The 12,861-nt window shown below is 43.1% G+C and overlaps 1 protein-coding gene across 1 annotated transcript in view; it reads left to right on the top strand.

Annotated features, from left to right (window-relative positions):
• Positions 1-2,516: 2,516 nt before the first annotated feature.
• Positions 2,517-12,861, top strand: part of INTS8 (integrator complex subunit 8) — a 30,339-nt gene continuing 19,994 nt past the window's right edge. The window contains exons 1-6 of the mRNA XM_075415837.1: positions 2,517-2,706; positions 3,971-4,145; positions 8,248-8,388; positions 8,811-8,882; positions 11,187-11,238; positions 12,179-12,361. Of these exons, the coding sequence (XP_075271952.1) occupies positions 2,577-2,706; positions 3,971-4,145; positions 8,248-8,388; positions 8,811-8,882; positions 11,187-11,238; positions 12,179-12,361 (753 nt within the window). The 5' untranslated portion in view covers positions 2,517-2,576. The remainder of the gene's footprint in view (positions 2,707-3,970; positions 4,146-8,247; positions 8,389-8,810; positions 8,883-11,186; positions 11,239-12,178; positions 12,362-12,861) is intronic.

Below are 12,861 nucleotides of genomic sequence, written 5' to 3'. Positions count from 1 at the left end.
TTTCCAACTTTGCTTTCCATGTGGAACCCTTCTTCAAAGTCTGCAGCTGGAAAACAGAAGAGCTGATAGCAGGTGTGAAGAGAACCTAAAACGGAATCCATGCAAAAGTTGGAATCAAACTCTTTCAATCAGGAGAGTCATTGTAAAAATTGGGTTCCTCAAAACAGAAAGCATGAGAAGCCTACGCTGTTCTCCTTTGCCTCCTCCTACTCCCACTCCCCAAAAAAGGACTGTGGTTTGGGCATGGGAGGGGTGTCAGGAGCTTCTGAAATCTTGCAGTGACTTGAACACTCACCTCCACGACCACGGGTAAATCACCTTACTCTTTCCCTTTCCCTCTTTCTTACCACTCTGAAATAGGGGCAGCTACCAATGCCTGGGGGTATGTGTACATGTTGATAGGTGCTTACAGCGTGCTTGAAAGCTCTGAAGTGCTAAGGTTTGTTTAATTGTTTTCTACTCCGTGTTTTTTTAATTATCAGTACCACATGATACTCAACGTTTGCTTTCTACTGAAGTCTCGACACTTCATTTGATTTATAAATACTGTTTTAAAATTAGAGCTTTCATTGCTATTCATCATTTTATTTGGCATAAAAAAATCCAAATGTAAATTAGTTTTGTACTTAGAAGGAAGATTTTGGTACTATTAGAACAAGGATAATTTACATTAAAAATTGATTGAACAAAAACATCATCTGAACTGAATGAAAAAATCTGCATTCATTTCATAAAATTATTTGTATCAATGGTACTAAAATAGCAATCTTCATTAGAAATTTGGAGCAGAGTCGGTAGGAGCCACTCCTTCATGCCAAAGTCTCGTACAGCTGGGCATTGATTGTTTCTACAAAGTCATAAAAAATAAATATTGTAGCTATATTAACATACAACCACATCTTGCTTAGTGTAAATTTTCCCTCGTTTCTAAAGATGTATGGTGTGGTAAGAAAGTACAAAATCTCTTACATCCAGCGATATCACACCTGCTGCAAATGAAAACTGCTGAGCCCCAGAGCTTCAGTAAGGTGACTGTTCCGAGTCTTGAATCCTGAGAACATTTTTATGAAGTGCATATACATTTATATTGCTCTTTATGAAGTTGCCTCTTCTGAACTTGGTATCAAGTAAAGCTTAGCATGATTATTGGTAAACTGACTCTTCCAAAAGAGACTAATTCGAACAATGTGCTACAGATAATGCTGACAGGCAAACTATTATTTCCCAAAGGACAATCTTTTAATTCATATTCTGAAACTGAGCATTTTACACATAGATCCATTAAACTGTAACTCAGGAACGTTAAAGCAGTAGTTAATTTTTTCCCGTCAAATAACTGAAGACACAAAGTAACAAGCACACAGAAGATAACGAATTGTGTTGTAGTCAAGACATTTAATGGAGTTCTGTCCTCATGGAAGAGGAGAAAGGGGGAAGTTCTGTCTTCTTGGGTCACTTATAGCAAACTGCAGACTGCTTATGGCTGGCAGGTCCCTGTCTAGGTACACAGGTATGTGGACTGAGGCTGAGAAAGGGCCACACCGGGCACTAGTTTGGTGCAGTACCCCGTGTTCGCTTGCTGCAGGGGTTGTGGCTGCTGAGTGGATGAGTCCTGTAGGAAAGGAAGAACAGCCTAGTCACTTACGGCAGTGACTGGAGCAAAAGTGATTCGCATTGTCTACCTACGCTGAAAACTTGCTGTTCAGTCTTTGTGAACCCTTTTCTTGGTGAAAAATGTGAGAAATTCAGCCAACTGGCTGCTATAGTTAAAAGCTTCTGCTACTCATCCTGCTCCTCCCCCAGACACTGACATCCTAGGAACAGGGAGAGCCAGAAAGCTTGAGAACCAGCTCCCAGCTAGTTGCAGCCTAGAGACCGGCATAGACGGAGATGGACCACGTAAAGGTAAAACCCTGCTTCGGCAGGAGGGTTGGACTAGATGACCCACAGAGGTCCCTTCCAACCCCTACTATTCTGTGATTCTGTGATTCTGTAAAGGCGGACGTCTTCGCAACAGCGGCAGTCACTGCCGAGAGGAATTGGCTGCTTCTGCCACTTGGCTCAAACCTGCCCCTGCTCGTGGATCGAGGGCTTCATTTCTTCGCTGTTTCACAGGGCATGAAAGAGTGCGGGGCAGGAGCAGGGGGAAGGGTTGGCCATTTTACCCTGGGCCGCGCCGCGGGAGCCTGCTCTGGCTACGGCAAGGGCCCGGCTCTGAGCCGGGTAACTGCTGGTCACCAGGAATTTAGAGATCACAGAATCGCAGAATGTTCTGTACCGATCCTTCATTAAGCAGCAGCAGCAGGGGAAGGGACGGAGGGCGAGGTAAGGCGACACAGCCCTCAGCAGCCGGCAGGCCGGCGGCAACGCCCATCTTCCCTCCCCGCCGCGGTGGGCGGGGCCTCAGCCGCAGGGCCCGCCCTCCCGCGCTGCCGTATCGACAGGGGCTCTGCGCCGCAGGGCGTGGCCTCGCGTGGGCCCGCCCCCCGCCTGCGCGAAGGGGGCGGTGGCGGCGGCCATCTTGTTGCAGGACGTGGGAAGGGGTAGCGGGGCTGCCTTCGGGGCGGACGGCAGCCATGAGCGCGGAAGCGGCGGACCGGGAGGCCGCCACCTCCAGCCGGCCCTGCACGCCGCCGCAGACCTCCTGGTTCGAGTTCCTGCTGGAGGAGGCGCTGCTGGAGCAGCACTTGCAGAAGCCCTCTCCCGGTGCGTGCGGTGCGGCGCGGCCCGGCCCGGCCCGGCTGGCGGGCCCCTTCTCTCGCCGCCGCGGCCTGCGGCGCCGCCTTCCCGGGGCCTGCTCCCGGCGCCGCCTCCTTCCCGCCGGGGCGGTGGTGACGCGGTGGCGAAAAGCCCCCGCCCAAAGGCCGGTTCGGGGGCGGAGGGGCCCGCTGCGGGGGGAATGGGGAAGCCGCGGTGCAGGGGGCGAGGCGGGGCGGCAGGCCCGGCGGGCGTTTGGCATTAATCTTCCTGTTTAATAACTTCGTTTCTCCGTCTTTCCTGTGTGACAGATCGCTTTTCCTTTCGCATACGTGAATTTTGTTTGTGCAAGCGTTCCAGAGTGTTTGTTTTTACAGTGCGAAGGGCTGTTTGTAAACATTGAGCTGGTTTTCTCCCTTTAAAGTCTCACTAGCACCAGGAACTAGAGTCCTGCTGAAGATTCAGTGGGGAAATTGCTGTGTCGTCTGAGACCTGGAATGAATGGAAACCTAGCGTGGTGTATTATAAGCAAGTGACCATATTTAAAAGTAGCTGATCTTTAGACGATGGGAATTGTCTTTTTTCAGTAACTGGATTCTGCAAGCAGGTGGACAAAACAGGAAAACCTGGGACAATATTGCTTCTATAAGAAGTAACTTTAAGCATAGTTAGGCTGTATCTTTGTGCTTAGATCTTATGCTGCTATTTCGAAATTAAAAATAATGCTTAATACTAGCCTTATATTTCACAAGGTTCAGTGAGGGTTATGGTTTGGCTTCAGTTTTTCAAAACAGCTCAAAGGTACTGGTCTTACTGTAAGGGAGAGACTTGAGGGCGCTTTTTTTCTAATCAGCCTGGAAGTATCTTCTAAATGTATTCAGAAGTACCAGCATTGGCTTGTAAATATATTTTGAAATACAGAGGGGAATTGCAAGTAGCTGTGTATTTTTACAGCAACTAACCTGTCATTTCAGTAGGCAACATTTATTTCTTGTAGATGAAGTACTGAAACATAATTAATACAAAATAGTAAATATAAATAAAAGTATGAGAGTGTGGTTGTCATGGTCAAGTAAACTTGAAGATTAAACAAAGATGTGTTAATAGTCTGATTTGAGTCAGCATAAGAAAGATACCCTTCGGCATTACAATCTGCCAGGTGACAATGTTATCTGTGTAAATGGCAGTGAGATAAGATCCCTGTTCGTAGCTGCAACAAGAAATTAATTTCTAGGCTTACAAAGAATTTGAAGAGTGGCTGTGTCTTTTGCAGATCCTCCACCTGTACAGCTGATTGTCCAGTTCTTGGAACAAGCTTCGAAACCATCAGTGAATGAACAGAACCAAGTCCAGCCACCACCCGATAACAAAAGAAACCGCATTTTAAAACTTCTTGCCCTTAAAGTTGCTGCTCATCTGAAGTGGGATTTGGATGTGTTAGAGAAAAGGTATAGTCTGTACATCCTCATGCTGAAATTACAAAACAAAAGTGGCTTCAGATCATCAACAAATGCAAATCTATCTTGCTTCTTTTTCTGATGGCATCTTTCTTACATTAAGAAGAGTCTTGGATGTGACAACTGAAAGCAAACTCAGTTTCATCTGAATTGGAAAAGGGGTTTGATAAAGGCAATGTCTTGAGCAAATCAATACTGTTTATGATTTAGAGAGGAAGAACAGTGGGTCTTAGGCATTAAGATGTGCACATCTAAACTACATAAAGATGATTTTTAGGTTATGTTTTCTTCAGTGACAAAACTAGCTTATGTTTCCCCATTCTGCCATGTTTGAAGCTGGAGGTCTTGGTCCAGTTTTATTGGTGTAAAGCACTCCATAGATCTGCGAACTAGATCACTGAACTGATTGTGGTTGAAACGGAAAACTCCACCTTTGCATTTTTCCTTTGAATTTTTTTTGACCCAGATAATTTCAGCTGCTGAATGGTCTGATAACGTAAAACGGTTGGTAACTTCCTTATGCTGGTAGTGCACTTCAGCAGTGTAAAATCTTAGTGGGGCAATACTTGCCCCAGTTGTGTCTTGCATAGAGTTGTTTAGGTTGGAGAAGACCCTTACAATCATCGAGTCCAACCGTAAACCTAACACTGCCAAGTCCACCACTAAACCATGTCCCTAAGCACCACTTCCACACATCTTTGAAAGACCTCCAGGGATGGCAACTCAGCCGCTTCCCTGGGCAGCCTGTTCCAGGGCTTGACAATCCTTTTGGTGAAGACGTTTTTCCTGATATCCAGTCTAAACCTCGAGGCCATTTCCTCTTGTCCTATCACTTGTTATGTGGGAGAAGAGACCAACACGCATGTTGCTGCAGCCTCCTTACAGGCAGTTGTAGAGAGCAATAAGGTCTCCCCTCAGCCTCCTGCAGACTAAACAGCCCCAGTTCCCTCAGCCGCTCCTCACAAGACTTGTTCTCTAGACCCTTCACCAGCTTCGTCGCTCTTCTCTGGACACGCTCCAGCACCTCAATGTCCTTCTTGTAGTGAGGGGCCCAAAATTGAACACAGTATTTGAGGTGCAAAACTAACTGCCCATGGTTTGGATGGACGCACTCTTCACTGGATAAAGAACTGGCTGAATGGCCGAGCACAGAGAGTGGTGGTGAATGGAGTTAAATCCAGTTGGTGGCTGGTGTTCCCTAGTGCTCAGTTTTGGGTCCAGTCTTGTTTAACATGTTTATCAATGATCTGGATGAGGGGATTGAGTGCTCCCTCAATAAGTTTGCAAATGACACCAAGTTGGGTGGGAATGCTGATCTGCTCGAGGGTAGGAATGCCCTGCAGAGGGATCTGGACAGGCTGGATCGATGGGCCACCTGTATGAGGTTCAACAAGGCCAAATTCTGGGTCCTGCACTTGGGTCACAACAACCCCGTGCAACACTACAGGCTTGAGGAGGAGTGCCTGGAAAGCTGCTCAGCGGAAAAGGACCTGGGGATGCTGGTCGACAGCCGGATGAACATGAGCCAGCAGTGTGCCCAGGTGGCCAAGAAGGCCAACGGCATCCTGGCTTGTATTGGGAATAGTGTGGCCAGCAGGAGTAGGGAGGTGATCGTGCCCCTGTACTTGGCACTGGTGAGGCCACACATCAAATACTGTGTTCAGTTTTGGGCCCCTCACTAGAAGAAGGACATTGAGGTGCTGGAGCATGTCCAGAGAAGGGTGACGAGGCTGGTGAGGGGTCTAGAGCACAAGTCTTGTGAGGAGCGGCTGAGGGAACTGGGGCTGTTTAGTCTGGAGAAGAGGAGGCTGAGGGGAGACCTTCTTGCTCTCTACAACTATCTGGAAGGAGGTTGTAGTGAGGCGGGTGTTGGTCTCTTCTCCCAAGTAACTAGTGATAGAAGGAGAAGCAATGGCCTCAAGTTGCATCAGGGGAGGCTTAGATTAGATATTAGGAAAAATTTCTTTACTGAAGAAGTGTTCAGGCACTGGAACAGGTTGCCGAGGGAGGTGGTTGAGTCACCATCCCTGGAGGTGTTCAAAAAACCTGTAGATGTGCCACTTCAGGACATGGTTTAGCAGGCATGGTGGTGTTGGGTGGATAGTTGGACTTGATGATCTTAAAGGGGCCTTTTCCAACCTGTGATTCTGTGAAAGTTTCTTTTAACAAAAAACATGATCTATTGTCTTACTTTTGAGTTGATCTGAAAAGCTCGTGTTCTTTATGATGTTACATAGATTTTTTTTTTTAATTTCAGACTTGTTTTGAAAAATCTATAGCCCTTCAAATGGTAGGGCTTGTTTCTTCCTGTGTACTTGTAGTTGTATTTCTCACTTGGATCATAATGTTTTGGGTTTGGTTTTTATTATAATGTCCTGTAGTGAGCAGTGAAAGAGTTTGGAATGAGATGTCCTTGATTTTCACCTATCAAGTTCTCTTATCTCCCCCCCTCCCCAACAGTATTTTTGTCAGCTGTTAAGCTATATCATATTTATCTGCTTTAGTGAAGTGCTGTGAGGTTGGGTTACCGCTTGCCAAAGTACCTTTGCAAGATGCAGCACATCTGCAGAGAATGAACAGAAACCTTTATTGTCATTAGTCGTGAAAATATTGTATGGAGAAAAGTATCTGGTACGCAACAGGGGGGTTTTAGATATACTTTAGCTTTGCAAGCAGATCTATGTCAATGTGTACAAGAGAGCTTTCCTTCCTTCCTTCATTCCTTCCTCCTTTCTTTCCCTTCCTTCCTCCCTCCTTCCCTCCTTGCAGGAGGAATTTATACTGACATTTTTTCTAGCTGTATTTTCTGTCAATTGGTACCTTTCGGTTCTTAAAATGCTAGTATAATCCTGATTCAAAAATCATCCCTGCTGTATGACATTATTGGGCTGATTCTGGGTTTTGTCCATCTGTGGTGATTTTTTGAGAACCCATATGAAGTAATTTCAACTACTAATTTAGCATCTCTGTGTAGTAGTTAAGAGTTTTTGTTCTGTTAGCTCATGAAACCAAAGATTGTTCGTAATTAAGAAACATGCTTTTGTTTTTTAACTGATTATACCCAAAGGTTCAGTCGTGGTAGTTAAAAACGCATAAAATAACAGCTTGAGCCCAACTTTTTTCTAAAACTTCTGCTGTTATAAACAGTTCAATGATGTTCTACTCTTGCCAATGAAAACAAGATTTGTGGACCTCACATACTAAAACCAACATTTATTAATTTAAAAGTATAGCGTGATAACAGACCTCGAGTCTGATATTACACAAGACCAAAAATTTGTTAAATAGGAATTCTGGCTTTAGTTGTTATAAGTGTAGTCTCACTGGCTGTTTTGAGTGCTGGTTCCAAAGAATGCAAGTTTTTCCAAGATCATAAGTACTTTGGCAGTAGCTGATGACTTCTAATTTCAAATAATGTCTAAACTAGTAATAGTGTTTCAGTTGTGTTAAATTATACCTCAGAAACTTGGAGTGATGTGGTCCAGCCTACATGCCTTCTCATTTTATCAAGGAAGATTCTGTCCCACCTAACGTTTATTTTACATAATACAGCTTACAGTGCTCTACAGTGTCCTATTCCAGTTCCTAGTCTTAACTTCACCACTTGCAAGGGGATGCTGCAGGAAGGGAGATAAGCCATAACAGCACAGAGACGTGTTCCCCTTTACATGGGTGAAATTCCATTTGCCATGGAAAGGTGGTTGTTTACCTTCTGGAAGTATGATCTGGGAATACTTTGAAAATAATTTCTTATTAGTAGGGATGTGCCGTTACAGGTGACTGGATTATTCTGGGGACGTGTCTGTGTGGACTAATGCAGTGGTGGATAGCAGTAGTTCAGTTGTCAGAGCAACCTTCCACTTCAGCTTAATTTATGCTGCTAATACTGGTAACCGCTTTACATACCTGATCTAGAATGCCATCTGATACAGAGCATTTCATTATGCTAAATAAATGTACTACCCCTACATCATGGGGTGTTAAGTAATAGTGTAGTACTGAATAGTAGTGTATATTATTTAAACATTTCAGAAGTAGGATTACTATATGAAGGATCTGATTCTCCTTTTTTTTTTTTTTTTTTTTTTAATAGCTTGTCTGTTCCTGTGTTGAACATGCTCCTGAATGAACTTCTGTGTATCAGCAAAGTTCCCCCAGGAACTAAACATGTGGATGTAGACCTGTCCAGCTTACCCCCAACCACTGCAATGGCAATTCTACTCTACAACAGATGGTAAATTACTTTAAGGCAATAGTCTTAAAATCATGATACAACAAATCACTGTTTTCTTCTATCTATATACTTATACACAGAAGGAGAAAGAATCTCAAAAATAGTTTAGTGGTCTGTTGGTAGGTTATAGTGAGGAGCAGAGTCTGAAAAACTGTTCTACAGCTGATTTTGTTCCCTAAAAAAATAGTCAAGGTAGTAGTTTCAGCTGTCACTTTAGAAAGATAAAAATCTTGCTGTCTTCTAGCTTTTTTTGTGGATATAAGAGCATTTCTTAAGTACTAGATGTGCTCTTGAGTAGAGGATGTATTCTAATGGGATAATGTATCTGAAATGATAAACTGGTATTTTTAAGAGATGTGTAATCTGCTTATTGTATTTCTGAGGCTAATATCATTCTTTGCTTGATTTTCTCCCCTACGTAGGGCCATCAGGACCATTGTTCAAAGTAGTTTTCCTGTAAAGCAAGTGAAACCTGGTCCACCTCAGTTAAATGTGTAAGTTACAGACATAACTCATTTAGACTTTGTATTTTGTAATCAGAAATTTAATTTCAAAGTGGATTAAATCATGTTAATACCATACAGTTGCTTAAAATGGCTAGTTGTAGTATGGAATACTTTCTTCTATTGCAAGTGTACTCTTATTTTCCTGTCAGACATGCATGATACATATATGTACTTGTGCATCATTCCACTCTTTTAATATGCTATAATCTCTGTGACTTAGTTGAGGCAGGAAAAATCATGGGAGAAAGTGAGATGGCAGTTTGCCTAGGGAGAATGATTATTCTCTAGGTTAAACAGTGTACATTTCTTGCATCCTGTTTTGCCTTACAGTAGATTGCTTAATACAATTGTTTTATTATAGCAATTCGCTGTGTTATGTATGATAACCTGAGAAATAATTAAGTATTTTAATTTCCTTCATTAGGCAATAAATTGTAATTTAAAGTCAGTGTTCATTTTGCATTTTAGAAGTTCTGTGGCTTTAGGTACAACCCACCCCCGGAAATGATTTTTGTGTTACAAATTTCTCTGATAAAGTTGGTGGTATCTCAGTGGTACTTTTCATGTGGTTTATGTTAATTTTATACTCTAGTATTAGGCCATACTTATTTGAGAGAGTCTCTTAAGTATATTGATGTGGTGGGTTGACCCTGGCTGGATGCCAGGTGCCTACCAAAGCCGCTCTATTACTCCCCCTCCTCAGCAGGACAGGGGAGAGAAAATACAACGAAAGGCTCATGGGTCGAGATAAGGACAGGGAGAGATCACTCGGCAATTACCATCGTGGGCAAAACAGACTCGACTTGGGGAAGAAGTGGTTTATCACCAATCAACTCAGAGTAGTATAATGATAAATAAAATAAAATCTTAAAAACACCTTTGCCCCACCCCTCCCTTCTTCCCAGGCTCAACTTCCCTCCCAATTTTTCTCTACCTTCTCCCCACAAGCAGCGCAGGGGGATGGGGAATGGGGGTTGCGGTGAGTTCATTACACATTGTCTCTGCCGCTCCTTCCTCCTCACACTCTGCCTCTGCTCCATCGTGAGGTCCCTCTCATGGGAGACAGTTCTCCACAAACTTCTCCAGCGTGGGTCCTTCCCATGGGCTGCAGCTCTGCACAAACTGCCCCAGCGTGGGTCCTTCCCACGGGGTGCAGTCCTTCAGGCACAGGCTGCTCCAGCGTGGGTACCCCACAGGGTCACAAGCCCTGCTAGCAGACCTGCTCTGGCGTGGGCTCCTCTCTCCACGGGTCCGCAGGCCCTGGCAGGAGCCTGCTCCAGTGTGGGCTCCACATGGGGTCACAGCCTCCTTCAGGCATCCACCTGCTCCAGCATGGGGTCCCTTCCAAAGGCTACAGGCGGAGATCTGCTCCACCATGGACCCTCATGGGCTGCAGGGGAACAGCCTGCCTCACCATGGTCTTCATCATGCGCTGCGAGGGAAGACTCTCTGCTCCAGCACCTGGAGCACCTCCTCCACCCTCATTCTTCCCTGACCTTGGTGTCTGCAGAGTTGTTTCTCTCACCTGTTTTCACTCTTCTCTCCTGCTGCAGTTGCCATTGCACAGTTATGGGGTTGTTTTTCCCTCCCTTCTTAAATACGTTATCACGGGGCACTACCATCATCGCTGATGGGCTTGGCCTTGGCCAGTGGCGGGTCCATCTTGGAGCCAGCTGGCATTGGCTCTGCCAGACATGGGGGAAGCTTCTGGCAGCTGCTCACAGCAGCCACCCCTGTAGCCCCCCCGCTACCAAAACCTCACTAAGCAAACCCAATACGGTTGAATAAAAATACTACTACTCATTTTACTGTAAATCTTGTATTGTCCTAGATGCATCACACTCTGATCCTGAATCAAAAAATTCTGTATGGGGAAATAATTTAAAAATACTTTTAATTTTTAAATTAACACATGAATACAGTTCTGCCCCTGATACATGTTTAAGGAGATTTAAATAGTAAGGCATCAAGAGACTTGACACTGTGGAAGCTGATTTCTCCATGATAATTTTGCTAATGTTAACAATCTAATTTTTAAAGAAAAAAGCAATGAAAACTTTGTAAGTTCTGTTTTATTGAACTGTGTTCTCATCCATCTCATCCATTCATTATATAATTCTGTATTTCAGTTATAGATAGATAAGAACAGTCAGTGGTCCTGCATAATGATGTTTGAAATGTAATTAAGCAAAACTTACTGTGAATGAATTGTTGTGGTCTAGAACATAAAGTAAAATAACATGTAGGGTTGCTTTGTAATACAGATCGTGACTTCTTCTTTGTATTTTCCAGTATGAACCAGATGCAGCAAGAAAAGGAACTAACTGAAAATATTTTGAAAGTGGTGAGACTTTTTTCCCATCTTATTTTTACTTGAATTCACATGTAAATATGAATGGACAGGAAATAAAACAATCACATTGCAGTTTTATTGGATTCAGTACATTTATATTGTATTTATCACTTTTAGTGTTGGCTACAGTTCCACTGTGTGTGTTTTGGACGGTGTCGTCACTGCACTGCATGTAGTATGGTGTTTGTTTTGTGTGATTGGAGTATTCTTGCATCAGCCCATCCTTGGAGCCATATGGATTGAGCAAGCCTATACAAATTCAGGGTGTGATTAGTAATTAGGACTGTACCACGTTTGAGCTGCAAAATCGTATGGCAGCAGAATTCAACACTTAAAATGTTTTTTTAGAAGGATTTAGTAGCTGAATGTTTTCTGTATGTAGCTTTCAACAAAATGCTATTTGTGCCTCAAGTGTTTGCCTTTGAGAGACGCAAGGAAGAGGAAGAACAAACCTCCTACACATTTTCTACAGCTTTTCTTTTTCATATTTTTTCAAATAGGTGAGCTTGAATAATGTTTAACTGTTTTACCAGTTCATCAAAATTTTTTAAAAAATCTTGCTATTCACATAGAAGCTTGGTTTTGTTTCAGTTCTGGAATAACTTAAAATTTACGGTCTGAATGATGCATAAGTTAATGCTCCAAAAATGGACAAAACTGTGTAGGTGAAATAGAGAAAAATGTTTTGTTTCACGTGGAAGCAAAGATCTGATCCCATTTCTCCCGAGTACCTGAAACTGAAGTAGAAGTCACAGATTTCTTACTGTAAAAGAAATACAGGAGCACATTCTACACAGCAATGACAGGTGTATAAGAACAAATTTTTTTTTTATCCTCTTACTGAACTGTTACATTTCTAGTGTTAGTTTAAACCCGGAGCTAAACTCAAAACCAAGAGGTTAATTTTTTCAATGCATTTGAAATATTACAGTTGAAAGAGCAGGCTGCTGATTCCATCCTGGTCCTAGAAGGAGCACTTAAATTGAACAAAGATCTTTATGTCCACACTATAAGAACTCTGGATTTGCTAGCCATGGAGCCTGGTATGGTGAATGGAGAAACAGAGAGTTCCACAGCTGGACTGAAAATCAGTGCCGAGGAGATACAGTGCCAGGTACCTTACATTCTGTACTAAAGCTTTCCATTTATGTCTATTGGTTAGACAAAGTGTTAAGTAATATATTTGAGATAAATTGCAGTATTTTTCTACTGATATTTCCTGTGTTCTTTTTTTAATGCAATGAGATACTGCTGACTTCTTTTTTACGTTACTAGAACTTTTTTCAATGCTAAATATTGTTTCTTCCTCTCCACACCCTCACTTCCCACCCCCATACCTCCCCTGCCTTCCTCTGGACTAAACCCTTACATGTATGGCAAGAACAGCTTATTGCATTGTTCTTAACGATTATGTGGAAATTATTCTGTTATTTTGTAATGCTTGTGCAGAGTTACTCATACTGAGATCGCAGTTAAAGAGGAAACATTCGAAGTGTGTGGGGAAAGGTATGCAGTGTATGTTGGTACATCGGATAAAACCAGGAATAGTTCAAAGTATGTGTGAGGTTTGAACTGAAATACTTGACTTAAAATGTTATATAAACTTCCAAGATA

Source organism: Opisthocomus hoazin, chromosome 3, assembly GCF_030867145.1.
Source record: "Opisthocomus hoazin isolate bOpiHoa1 chromosome 3, bOpiHoa1.hap1, whole genome shotgun sequence".
NCBI lineage: Eukaryota > Metazoa > Chordata > Aves > Opisthocomiformes > Opisthocomidae > Opisthocomus > Opisthocomus hoazin.
Note: the sequence above shows the minus strand (reverse complement) of the source record. Positions and strands in the feature narration are given on the sequence as shown.